Below are 13892 nucleotides of genomic sequence, written 5' to 3'. Positions count from 1 at the left end.
TAGTGGCATTTGGGCTGTAGCAGGAGTGGAGCTAAATGTTACAGAGCTAGAAGAAGATGATCTTTATAATGGAGAGGATATGGGGTTGGAATCTCAGCTCAGTATCGAGTATGATGCCAAGGCTGCACAGAGTCTGTTAAAGCGTGAGACAGTGGCCAAGGAGAGAGATGGAGTTTGTGACGAGGGTACAGAGTTTGTGGCAGGAGCCAAAGACAATAACTTCAGCCTTCCCAATGTTTAACTGTAGGAAATTGCAGCTTATCCAAGACTGGATGCTAGAGAAGCTGTCTGACAGGACAAGTTAGTGAAGGAGTCAAGAGAGATGGTGGTGCGGTAGAGCTGATGTCACTGGTGTACATGATGGCCCTGAAATTGTGGTGTCCGTGATGGTGTACTCTCAGAGTACGCCGTCGTAATCCAATGAAAGGCCCCGCAACGTCTGGAATTCCGCAAGCACTTGCACGAAATCCAGAACTTGCGTTCTGTCAAGGTACAACTTGACAGATCATCCGAACCGCCTGAAAAATGAGTATTGCTGGTGCAGAGTTGGGCTATTTGCCCAACAACTGCCCAGTAATTGCCCTCACAACACTTACGGCTGGTAAAAATAGGTGTAGGGCCTGCTTTCATCAGCACAAGGGTATATATAAGGCTTAAATAAAACATTTTAAAATCCAATATTATGCACATAGGCCTAGAAATTCAGTATAGCCACGTTTGGGGCGCTACAGCCGGGCGGCCGCTAAAGTTTGCGCCCGGCGCAACTTAGCGCCACCTTCGCCGATATTCAGTGGCATCGCCCCAAGAGGTTGCTGCTGCGCTAAAACAGGCGATGCACGACTATCATTAGGCGCTAAGCCGGTGGCCCGGGGCGATACCCCCGAGGGCGGGCGCAGCGTAGGTGCAGCGAGTTGCTGATTGAAGGCAGACACTCTGGCGCCGGTGAGCTCTTACAGGGGGAGGGTGGATTTGTTTGGCTGCCACGCCCTGCACACTGCAGCCCTGAAGCAAGGCCTGACCACTGCTGCTTGATCTGTACAACGCCCAGGACAATGGAGAAGGCCAGGGAGAGAGCGCAGCGCTTCAGCGAGGGTGACCTGAGGGTGCTGGTTGGCACAGGAGCGCAGGCGCCATGTTCTGTTCCCTGAAGGTGGCAGGAGGCCGCTGCCCAGCGCCTATCGGAAAGCCTGGAGGGAGGCGTCAAACAGGGTGACCTCCAACAGCGTGGTTGCCAGGACTCCTGTACAATGCCGAAAAAAGTTCAACGACCTCACTCGGGTTGTCAGGGCGAGTACCCTTTCCAGTGTCCTCCTCATCCCTGCATGTGCACCTCAGTTTATGGGCAAAGGGACCTGAAAGCCCTAATGCCCAGCCCTCATCCAGCAGCTATCGGACTGTCATGAAAATCACTTGCACATTCAGGACTTTACACACTGTCAGGGCTATTCCACCATGGGAGGCAGTGCAGACAAGATCAGGGCTTCACACTGTCAGGGCTAGTCCACCATGGGAGGCAGTGCAGACAAGATCAGGGCTTCACACTGTCAGGGCTAGTCCACCATGGGAGGCAGTGCAGACAAGATCAGGGCTTCACACTGTACTTAGAGGCCGTCCTTTCTCTTGCAGGGCAAGGTGGCGCACAACCGAAGGCAGCAGCGTGAGACCGGGGGAGGCCATCCTGACCTCAAACAGCTCTCCGACCTGGAGCAGCGTGTGGAGCGCATTATGTCAGGCCGGCTGATTGGCCCCGTCGCCAGTGGAGATGCCGACCCTGTTGTGGGCCCCAATGGTAAGGGCATCACCTTTCTGACCTCTCTCTTTCCACTTGCGCCTCAGAACAGCATCCTTTGCCACTGTCGGACCAATGCAGTGCATAGCAGCACTCATGCCTCCCTCGCTGCCGCCCTGTCCTCACTCTAAAGCAACTCTTGTGCCTCCCTGCTTTCAGATGCTGAATCGCCAGGTGAGGAGGCGGGCCCTCAAGCTGCCACTGTGAGTGAATCAGAGGGCGAGGAGGAGGAAGAGGAAGCCGGACCATCAGTGCCACCCTCAGCCGAGGCAGCCCATGGCGATGATGGGGACACGTCTTCCCTGGAGGGGAGCAGGGGGGAAGGGTCGGAGGAGAGTGAAGCTCCGGGGCCCAGCGGGCTGCAGCAACGCGGGAGGGGTGGGGAAGCTCGGCGGCCTTCTCCCCGGAGGGTGAGTGCGGCCTCCAGTCCTGCTACGGTGAGCGCAGAGGAGGTGCGGCTCCTAGCGGAAATGGCCGCCCAGGCTGAGCGCAGGCACACTGAGCTCATGGCTGCAGTGGCAAGGATGCCTGACTCCATAGAGTCACTGTCAAGGAGTGTGCAGGAATTCGGGGCAGCACAGGCCAGGAGTCTGCAACAATTCAGTGCAGCACAGGCCAGGAGTCTGCAACAATTCAGTGCAGCACAGGCCAGGAGTCTGCAGGACTTCGCGGCAGCACAGGTGGCTTCTAGCCAAGTGCTCAGTCGTGCCGTGCATTCACTGGCTGGTGTCATGCGGACACAGACCAGGGCCACACGGGCGCTAACTGCTGCCACCCTCGCTGGATCGGCCAGGCATCGCCAGGGCACTCGCCGCGCCGCAGCAGCCCAGCAGTCTGTGCTTCAGCAGATTGCTGCGCATGCTGCAGTGCTGGCCCGTGCGAGTGCCAATGTATCAGGCGATCAGGGAGTACCTGTGATCTGTCAGGTTGGCAGCATTCCTGCAGCCGAAACTGTCACTCCTCCATTGCAGCTGCCACCAGCCGCTGGACAGACTGCTGCCGCCCAAGCAGAGTTGGAGCAGTCAGCAGCCGGCCCCTCCAGGCCCAGAGCTGGTCCAGGCCGACCCCCAAGGGCATCTGCCATCTCGCCATCTGACCCTCAGCAGCCTTCCCCCAACCTTGCTGCAGCCACTGGGGTTCAATTGAGGAGGAGCTGCAGGGCGGGCAGGGGCCAGTCACGGATGCGAAACGCATCACCCTCGCGGGGGAAAAAGTAGAAGGTGTGGCCAAATATTTTGTTTCACTTGTAAAGGCCGAGACTGGTGTCTTTGTTTTACTTGTAAAGGCCGAGACTGGTCTATTTGTTTTGTTGGAAAGGCCGAGACTGGTCTATTTGTGTTTTTGGGGGGGACTTCTCTCCATTAGTTTGTTATGTGGGAAGGGCACAGAGGTATCAAAGTAATAAATTTTCTGAAATCGCACTGTCCATGCTTTCTTTTGGAAGTCCTGGTTGCCCTGCTCGGCTGAGGGCTTGTGGAGCGGCGACATTCATCTTGTGCCAAGCCATTCCCTGAGAGGGGGCCTAGAACCGACGTGCAATAAGCCGCCGACGGGCGGCCCTTGCACTTTCTGCCTCCCTCCTGTGCTGGTCCTCCTCCTCCTCCTCCTCCTCTGGTGGTCCTCCAATGTCTGGTGGCAGTGGCTGAGTCCTGCGGATAGCCAGGTTGTGCAGCATGCAGCACACGACAACTAAATGGGAGACTCGCTCAGGCGAGTACTGTAGGGCTCCTCCGGAACGATCCAGACAGCGGAACCGTTGCTTCAGGATGCCGATTGTTTGCTCAATGATGTTCCTGGTTGTTTGATGGCTGTCATTGTATCCCTCTTCAGCAGGGGTGCGGGGCGCACGGAGCGGGGTCATCAGCCAGGTGCACAAAGGATAGCCTTTGTCCCCGAGAAGCCATCCTCGTGGGTGAGGCTGGGCCTGGAACATGTCTGCCACAGAAGTCTGGCGCAGGATGAAGGCATCGTGGCTGCTGCCTGGAAAGCGGGCATTGACAGCTAGGATGAGCTGCCTGTGGTCACACACCAACTGCACGTTGAGCGAATGGTAGCCCTTCTGGTTGCAGTAATCCTCGGCATTCTCTAGAGGTGCCCGCAAAGCCACATGCGTGCAGTCAATGGCGCCCTGCACCATGGGGAAGCCCGCTAATGCTGCAAAGCCCATTGCACGCTGTTGCTGTTTGTCAACGGTCATGGAGAAGGAGATGAACTGACGTCTCCTTCTGAAAAGGGCATTGGTCACCTGGCGGATGCAGCAATGTACCGCAAACTGGGAGATGTTGGAAATGTCCCCAGTAGCGGATTGGAAGGAGCCGGTGGCATAGAAGTTGAGAGACACCGTCACCCTCAGTGCCACCGACAGAGATGTCCTGCTCCTCAGCTGTGGCTGCAGATCTCCGCGAAGCAGGTGGCAGATCTCAGTGACCACCGCCCTTCTGAATCGCAGCCTCCGAACACACTGCTCGTCAGACACGTTCAGATATGAGAACTGCTGGCGGTATACCCTGGGTGGGTAAGGCCTCCTTTGCCGACGCCTGTTGCCCCTTCTCCGTCTGGCCATGACTGGCATTCTCTCACGGTGTCTCTGAGCCCTTTGAATGCAATGGAGAAGCCCAACGTTTCCACCCATTGCAGCCCCCATTATATGTTTCCAATCAATGCTATGGCTCTGAAGTTAAAGACAAGTGCAAAGCTGTGGCCTGAAGCCACAAGTACCTGTGCGAGTGTTGAGCCAAACCAGAAAGCTCTCTACCTTTGTCTCTCTCCAAAGATCCGTCTCTCACAAAGAAGGAATGTTGCAAAATGGCTGCCATTTCTACTGCAGGAGGAGTGCCCTTTAATTAGCGCCCCCCCGCGCCCCGCAGCGACTGGGAACCGTTCCCCTCTACCAGTCGCTAGGGGCGCCAGGCGCACAATAGGCCGGCGCCACTGAATTTCCGGTTTGGGGCGCACAAAGGGCGTTGCACCATGAAATGACGTCAGGATCTGCGCGCGCAGCTGAGCGCGCGCAAAGGCTTGGCGCCGCCGCTAAATCTTAACTGAAGTTGGCGAGAGGCGCAGATCGCGCTGCGCCCGGGCGCTAGCCGCTTAGCACCCCACATCTCCTCCTCCTAAGGCGCTAGCGGCTGGCGCAAACAACTGAATTTCTAGGCCATAGACTTTAAATGAGTTTTTGCTTAAAATTATTTATCAAAAAATTTAATTTTTATTGAAGTTGGTGCAATGAAGGAACTTATGAATAAAATTGCAATTCAGTACATTTATATTTATTAGAATTCTGTACATTGTATAATTATTTGGGAATTCCATTGCCTATCATTAGGGGATTCCCTTCGTAAATGATTGCAATGGAATCCTCCTTTGTCATTGGAGGACCGGGTCCATGTGATCCCAGGGACGCTTCCGAATCGCCTGCGTCCCTGGCATCTATGGGTCTTTACGCTGCCGTCCACCTGGAGGCCCGAGACTGCAACTCTTCGTAGCCTGGGTGCCAGGAGATACTTTCAGAATTGTTTCACGGGTCGGAGGCATACTCTGGAGGTATGCCAATTTCTAGGCCGATGTGATTAGAACTATTTGCTCACATGGAGGGTAAACACTGATATGGATCATTTGGGCTGAATGGCCTGTTTCTGTGTTGTCACTTCTATGTATTTCTCTGTATTACAGGTGGATGCTGACCCCATGTTCACTGATGATGTAACCAAGTGGCAACGTGCAGATGAGGTAGAGAATCCATGGTGGACTCCTGAGGTGATAATCCAGAGATGAGTAGAGAAGAAATTGGGAGAGGTGCTCTGGTTATGAATAGATAGATAAGAGTGAAACCAAGGGAAGGCAATCCCACCAAGAAGATGGTGTAGTCAAGTGTGTTGAGAGATCAAGGATGATGAGACGGGATAATGCACCAGTCACAGAGAATTTTGTTTGTGACTTTGGTTAGGATCATTTTGGTGCTGAGGGAGGTATGGAAACCTGATTGGAGAGATTTAAATAGGGAGTTGAGAGAGAGCTAGGCATGTTCTGGGAGGTGACAGTGCATTCAAGTACTTAGGAAAGCAAAGGGAGGTTGGAGGTCAAGCAGTGGTTTACAAGGATGGAGCAGTTGATGGTGTGTTTCTTCAGGAGAGGATTCATGACAGCAGTTTTGAAAGGAAAGAGGACCGTGCCTTTACAACGTCAGCTAGCATGGGAGTCAGGAAAGGAAGATAGGTGTTCAGCAGTTTAGCGGGAATTGGGTCAAGGGAGCAGGATGTAGGTCTCATGGACAAGATGAGCTTGGAGACAGCATGGGCAGAGATAGGACAGAAACTTAAGCCTCCACAAGACATACAAAACAAGACTAGTGCTGTGGTGGGGGGAATCTAAAATAAAATTCACGACTGCCTTTACTTACATTATTAGGGCAGCAGATCTGACCGTTTTCTTTGACCTCATTTTTCCAGCTTTCCAACTGTTTGGGGTTGAATGATGGGAGCCCAGGACGAGTATATTTAAGCTACATCAGGAGAGAAAGACTTGGGTAAGAACAGCCTATATAACTGGGCTCTTAGGTAAACAATGTTTAGCCTATTAATTATGCAGTAAATTGTGATGTTATGTGATTAGGGCCGCACCAATTCTATTAGGTTAATATCACGCCAGCTGTTACAATCACTTCTGTTTATCTTCTTGCGAAGCTTAACAATAATTTCTTTTGTCCAAACCATTGGTGTTGCTTCTTTTCTAAATAGGGAAACCAAAACTGCACACAGTACTCCAGATGTGGTCTTACCAGGGTTAAGTACAGTTTTAGAATGACTTCTCTGGACTTATATGTCATACTCCTCGCTATGCATCCCAACATTCTGTTTGCCTTTTTAACAGCCTGGGAGAATTATGCTGATGGTTTTAGTGACCTGGTCACTAAAGTTCCAAGATCTTTCTCCTGCTCCGATACCTCAAGTACACATTTCCAATTAAGCCAATGGTCCTGAAATTTTGCAGGGACTTCACCAGTCTAATGCCATAACTCCAACAGAAAAACAACGGAACCCAAGGAAAATGGCTGTTTCCAGCATTTTTCTCAATGCCTTGTAAGAGAAGGAACTTCCATCTGTCCCTCCACCAGGACCTATATAGACCCCACCAGTGATGCCTGGGCCAATCAAGTGGACCCCAACGACGATCTAAATTCTTATTAAAAAATACTTTTATAGATTGGCTCTCTGCTCACAAGGTAAAAAAGATTAAATGGCCAGGTTTGGAGAGCTTGGGCCAACCACACTCACTGGGCAGGTACCAGAGTTTTCAGCATTGAAGATGCGCCCAAAGTGGCGTTTTTGCCCGCCTGCTGCCTGCAAATGGGGCATCCACTCACTGAGTCCACAAACTCCGGCAAAGTTGCTGGAGGGCATGCTGTGATTACCAGAAGAATTTCAGGACAATGTGTTGAGGGGTGGAGAGCTAACAGAGATCAGAAAAGACAGGGGTGATAGGATATGGATAAGCTGCAGTTTGTGAAATAAACCATTTCATATTATGTAGGGTTTTAAACTGATTTTAATCACATAGCCAATAGAGTCCCTCTGTGTAAGAACTGTCGCTTCTTTCAATGTTTTTATTGCATGATAACTTTCATAGAGAAGTAAAGATTTATGCAAAATATAATCTGTACTTACTGAGAAACCCTGCACTCCATATCACATGGTAAATTAGAAAAAAATAGAATAAATAAAGATCTCAATACAATTTCAGTATAATGTCTTCAATTTTCTTCACAAGTCACTTTCATTGAAATAAATATTCCCTTACCCTCTTAATATCTGGGACTAAGTCATCCTTATTTCTTCTTCTGGTCCAAAGTTTTGATAGTTCATCTTCTGCAATTTCCTGGAGATGGAAAACAGCTACTTGTGCAGATCTTCGGCGGATGCGCCCACTCGGTGTTTTCTCAAACAAATTCTCTAAATCTTCCTCAACTGATTTCTGATCAGAATCTTCAGTTGCCTAAACAATATGTTGTTGGAATTGTTATCAGCATAATTGTCCCTTTCTCTTTTTTTTACAATCCATGAATGCATGCATCACAACAAATGTTAATGATTGCAAAGGAGGAAGAATGTAACTTGGAGACACATGATCCTTCCCTGAGTCAGGCTGTCAATAACTAAAAGGAAGGTGACAAGAATAATGACATTGGAAAACTTTCTGCTCTTTCAAACATCCACACCGTGCCATCAGGGACCACGGTGGGAAAGAATTTATAAAGTATATATAGTAAAGAAGTGGAATCAACTGTGCAGATGTCATGCAAGTTGTACTTGATAAGTCGATTTTGTTGGTTTTATAATTGGGTGGAAGTACTAGTTTGTTATACATTAAGGTCTCTTGGCCTAGAAATTCACTATGGCCCCGCCAGCTGCCTAGCGCCCAAAAGTTAGCACTGGGCGGGAAGCCTATAGCGATCGTCAGATATTCATTGTTAGCGCCCCAATTCGGAAGCGGGCGCTATACCAGGGTGTGCCCGCCTCCGCTTGGTGCGCTGACACTGAATATCAGCGCTCTTGGCGCCGCTGCGCAGCGGCAGGCTGCGGTACTGCAGGCCTCCTCCTTCTCTTAAGGGGGAGCTGCCTGCAACGTGGAGATCGCCGCTGAATAGTGCCGGCAAATGAGCCCGGCACCACGGAGAAGTGCCGGGCTCGCGGAAAGCAGCCGGCAATGCCGCGGGGGGGGGTGGGGTGGGGGGTGGAGGAGGCCGGGGAAGGAGGTGCGGGCAGGCAGCCGCCGCAAAAGCGGCCGGCCGCACCTTCCGCTTTAAAGCGCCCCACTAAGGCAGCAGGACGGCCCCGTTTTCTGGTCGCTGTTTGCGGCCGCTTCGGAGGAGGCGGCCGCAACTAAATATGGGGATCGGCGCGGTTTCGGGGCGGAACCGGGGCACTGCGCACACCGATGACGTCATCGGAGCCGGCGCAGCGCTAACGGCTACCGCCGCCAATACCGCTGCACTGAATATCTGCGCAAACTCATTTTTGGCGCAAAATCACCCTTTAGGCGTTAACTGGGCGCAAAGCTGGCAGCGCCTTAATGAATTTCTAGGCCCTTATCTCTACCTGTTCAGATTTTTTGGAGAAATTTTTTATTTGATAGAAGTTTGCACAGGTATACTAGTTATTAAGAAAAAAACTGCTCGTCAAGAAATTTCAGTCATAAATTATTGTAAATTTAGATGTTCAAATTTATTATTCCGATCAACAGTAGAGTGTTAACCTAAATTATGTGCTCAAGTACTGGAGTAGGGCTTGAACTAACAAATTTCTGACACAGAGACAAGCATACTACCAGTTGAGCCAAGGTGACATAAACACGTATCTATGATTCTGTTGGAAAGATAAGGTTTTAGCAATGTAAACTCAATACTGCCAAATGTAAAAGCTCCTCGATATTCTCCACGGTGACAGCCTTAGTTCAGTGATGACACCCTTGTTCCTGAGTAAAAAGGTTGCAGGTTCAAGCCCCACTTAAGCACATAATCTAGGTTGACACTCTAGTTCAGTACTGAGGGAGTGCTGCACTGTTGGAGTGCCATCTTTTAGATGAGACGTTAAACCGAGGCCCTGCCTATAAAAGATCCCATGGCACTATTCAAAGACGAGCAGGGGAGTTCTCCCAGTGCCCTGACCAACATCCACTACTCAACCAACATCACTAAAACAGATTATTCCGTCATTTATTGAATACCTGTTTATGGTACCATGCTGTATGCAAATTTGCTAGCACATGTGCCTACATTACAACACTTCAAAAGTATTTAATTGGCTATGAAGCACTTTAGGATATCCTGAGCACTATAAAAATGTTAAATATTTTTCCATAATTGTTTCCAACTAGGAACTACCAAATGATGATAGTGTATACAACTCCAAAGGGTAACATTTACCAATGTGTGTTTTTAGCACAGAACCTCTCCTACTGGGCACACATGTTGGGAAATCGTGGGTGAGTTTTCATAATTTCCCGCTATCTTTCTTTATGTGATGAGCTCCTAATAACAGCCTTAATCATCAGCAAAGACATTCACAAAAAACAACAGATATACACTTATGTATATTGGGGATATATTTAAAGAAGTGTTTGCGCTCCACAAAATAAGGAGTCTTGAACATTGCCCATAAAAAAGCCCGTAAAAGCATGAGAGAAGTGAAAAGTTTTTAAATTACCCACTATTTGAAAATCAAGAAATCTTACCACTGTATGTTCTGATTTTACATGATAGTCATGACCGGCCTTCGATTTATATTCCTTTCCACAATGTTCACAAATGAAAACAGCTTTTTCAATATCCGCAGGCTCCTTCCCACATCTTTTTAGATGGTACTGGTAGCCCATTAGGCTGGCAAATGTAGCGGTGCAACCCTAGGAAGGCAATGATTACAAATACTACGCACCAAATCATGAGTCAGGGACATATCCAATTTCTCCGATTACTCTGACATACAACTGTTACATATTTTTCCATAATTGTTTCCAACTAGGAACTACCAAATGATGATAGTGTATACAACTCGAAAGGGTAAAATTTACCAATGTATGTTTTTAGCACAGAACCTCTCCTACTGGTCACACATGTTGGGAAATCGTGGGTGAGTTTTCGTAATTTCCCACTATGTGCTTTCAACGAGCGTGACTCTGTACTCTGTACCAGGAATGCATAATTGTAAAATTGACTTTATAACATTTCAAAATAAAAACATTTAGGGAATAAAATTCAGCTTTAATCTTCCAATATTAATATTTAGAATGTATTTAACCTCATTAGGACACTTCAGTTTTCCCATTTGTTTAAGAACTCTCCGGAGTCTTTCACGTTCCTGCTGTTCATCCAGTAACTGCTCTGCATTCATCACAGGCTGCAAGATATGAAATAAGAAAATTTTGTTTCATAAGAAGTTCAGAAACACCATAAGGAAAATTTGATCAATGCATGGTTACAGCTAGGTGCCTCGCCTACTGGAGGTGCATGCTGGGAAAGTGCGCACGCCCTCGATTTCCTGATATGCTCCTCAGTGGGTGTCAACATTTGTAAAAAATCTACCCTCAGCTGTCAAACTGAGATGGAAGCTTTACTTAGTGTAGTGAAAAATTGAGGTTGTTTACCCACCTTATTGTTGTGCTCTGCCATTGTGTGATACTTCAGCCCTGCTTTAGATTTAAACTGCTTAGCACAATGTTGACACTTCAAAGCATCCTGCAGCTGCAAGCATTAGAGTACAGTCAATTTTTCTGAATTAATAACACTGCCTAATACCACATAATCTTAGCAAGTCATCTCAAAGGATTAGCTTTTATAGAAATAACGGCCTAGAAATTCAGTAGGCCTAGCGCCCCATTTGGGGCGCTGGAGGGCCTAGCGCCGGAGTTATGGCCAGTTTAAAAATTCCCTGGGGCCCTGGAATCGGCGGTAGACCGGTAGCGCTGCGCCGGCACCGATGACGTCATCGGTGTGCGCAGCGTCCCGGTTGCCATGCCGACGGGCCCCAGCGCCGAAATTCAGTTGCGGCCGCCTCGCCCGTGGCAGCCGCAACTAAGACTCTGGCAACAGAGTCTTACACGACTTTGCGCCGGCGCATAAAGGTGGAGCGGCGGCCGGCCGCTTTCCCGCCGGCCGCCTGCCCGCACCTCCCCCCCCGGACTCCCCCCCCCCCCCCCCCCCCCCCGCGGAACAGATGCTTCTCGGCTGCGAGCCCGGCACTTCCCCGAGGTGCCGGGCTCATTTTTGTGGCGATTTTACCGGCCTGCGGGCAGGTGCAGGCAGCTCCTCCTTAACTGAAGGAGGAGGCCTGCACTTCCCGAGCCTGCCGCACCGCATCGGGCGCCGCAGCGCCGGAATAGCGCCGCAATGCGGCGCGTAGCGCCAGTTTTCAGGCGCAAACACCCTTCAGTAGCGCCGGCAGCCGTTTGGGCGCGGCGCTACTGAATTTTTGGCGTGCGCAGGGGGACTTAGCGCCGGCGCTAACTTTCCGGCGCTAAAGCCCTGGCGCGGCGCCAACTGAATTTCTAGGCCAACATTTTAGCGAAAAGAGGTTGCTTAAAATAACTAACTTCTAAAACACCTAGTTAATTTGAAAATGTAATTTTTTTGTTTTATATATATATATACACACAAATTAAAAAAGGTTTGTGAAAGTCTGATGAAAAAAACACCATGTAAGATCCCCTGATGGCTCAGCGGGATTACACCAGTGAGTAACTGAGCTAAAATTTCTCTTTTCGATCCCTGTCCTGCTCAGCTTTCACAGAAGAGATGGATATTCAGATTTCAGAACCACCCGGGATGGATGCAACTAGTGACTGATTGTTTTTACTACCTTGCTTACCATTGGAAATAGAGCACACATTTAAAATAATCCCAAAAGAATTAAAGAGGTGGTGAGAAAAAAATGTCTTTGTGCAGAGGGTAGGTGGAATATTCTGCACTTTTATTAACTGGGAATCAGATAGTTGCTTGAAAAAGAGAAATATTAAAGGGTAAGGGAAGCAAGCAGGACACAGGGGGTAGATTGGGTAGTTTATGTGGAGAAAACACCTGCGCAGACTTGATGGATTCAAGGCCTCTGTGATGTAACATTCTATGATTCCATACTATGATTAGAAGTGCGCAAGAATGAACATCAGGTGAGGCGATCAGCGGGAACAGCTGAAAGGATTCCACAGTCAAACAGACAACACTCATTGTCCAGGCTGACACACTAGAAATGGCTTCAGCAAGGTAAAGATATCCTCTGGTGTTGAATAGCATACCAACACTCATTGTCAAGACTCACACGTGCACATGAATAAGGGACCAGAGAGTGACAGACACCTATGGTACACATCCTAGTAAGGAGTGAAAGCTTTCAGGGTAGGAGAAGATAGAAAATATTTGTTGAGAAAAAGATTATGTGGGCAGAATATACAATGGATGAACAACTTTAAGAAATGGTTTTCAAAATGGCTTAGATGACTGGAATTTTTTCGTGAAGCAAATCTCCTAGGTGCTTAAATTTAACAACTGCTGGCAAATCTAATCCCATGAGTTCTATTGAAAAATAATATCCAAAATGTCCTGTTAAGAAATAATCAAATGAAATAAGGAATTAGAATAAGCTTATATTAAATTATCTATAAACCTTTGATCTCACTTTAAAATGTAAAAAATTACATAATGGTTCAAAACAGCTCACAATCGATCAGTTCAGAGATTGTACTCCAAGTGACGATTTGCCAATAATTCTGAGCAGAAGTACTTCAAGTATTAGCTCAGTTGGTAGCACTCTCACCTCTCAGTCAAAGATTGTGGGTTCAAGCCTCAATTCAGAACCTCAGCACATAATCTCAGCTGACACATCAGTGCAGTACTGAGAGAAATTGTCAGAAATGCTGTCTTTGAGGTGAAATGTTAAACTGAAGCTCTATCTGACTGTTCAGTGTTATGTAAAAGATCCCATAAAACTATTCAAAGAGAAGGGGGTTCTCCCATGTCCTGGCCAACATTGATTCCTTAAGCAACACCACCAAAGAAACAACAGGTCATTCATTTGTTTGCTGTATGTGAGACACTGGTGTGCTCAACTAATTGCTATGTTTGCCTACATAACAACAGTAACTGCACTTCAAAAGTAATTCATTGCTTGTGAAGTATTGTAAGGTGTCCTGAGATATGGTAAGGCACTATTTAATGCAGTCCATTCCTGCATCCCCTTGCTCAGCTCCACTCTAGGCTGGGGCTTGTTCTTTTGAGTCGTGAGTGATTGTCATGTGCGCTGGCTCACTGTGTTCACATTGCTGAATCCCATTTTCTTATCCAGGTGGCAGAATCGTAGACCCACTTTTTTTTGGATAAGGTAGCCACATTTAGCAATAAAACTGTGCGGAGCTGGTGCACAGATAGTAGTCTTCTGTGCTCAGAAGTAAACAGGGGCCAATGTAAATTTAAATAAATAATTGCAGGAGCCGAGTAAATGCGAATACCAACCTACCTAATGAATTAAAATAAACTGGGATTCATCTGGGATTAGTCATCCCTAGATTACTTTACTCCTTTAAATACTTGCTAGCTTCCTGATATTCTGTCCCCCTATGT

At 48.3% G+C, this 13892-nt stretch overlaps 1 protein-coding gene across 6 annotated transcripts in view; it reads right to left on the bottom strand.

The window, feature by feature from the left end:
* The window catches only part of LOC147108700 (zinc finger protein 512B-like), a 165738-nt gene that overhangs the window by 17361 nt on the left and 134485 nt on the right, over window positions 1–13892 (bottom strand). For all 6 annotated transcript variants that reach the window (XM_086005429.1, XM_086005434.1, XM_086005433.1 and 3 more), the window contains 5 exons: window positions 10932–11024; window positions 10582–10680; window positions 10019–10186; window positions 7586–7780; window positions 6189–6290 (listed from right to left, as the gene is read on the bottom strand). In XM_086005429.1, the coding sequence (XP_085861555.1) occupies window positions 6189–6290; window positions 7586–7780; window positions 10019–10186; window positions 10582–10680; window positions 10932–11024 (657 nt within the window). The remainder of the gene's footprint in view (window positions 1–6188; window positions 6291–7585; window positions 7781–10018; window positions 10187–10581; window positions 10681–10931; window positions 11025–13892) is intronic.

The sequence above is a fragment of the Somniosus microcephalus genome, chromosome 13 (genome assembly GCF_052327205.1).
Source record: "Somniosus microcephalus isolate GS21.2 chromosome 13, FLI_Smic_1.0, whole genome shotgun sequence".
Classification (NCBI taxonomy): domain Eukaryota; kingdom Metazoa; phylum Chordata; class Chondrichthyes; order Squaliformes; family Somniosidae; genus Somniosus; species Somniosus microcephalus.
This window is presented reverse-complemented; position numbering and strand designations above follow the sequence as displayed.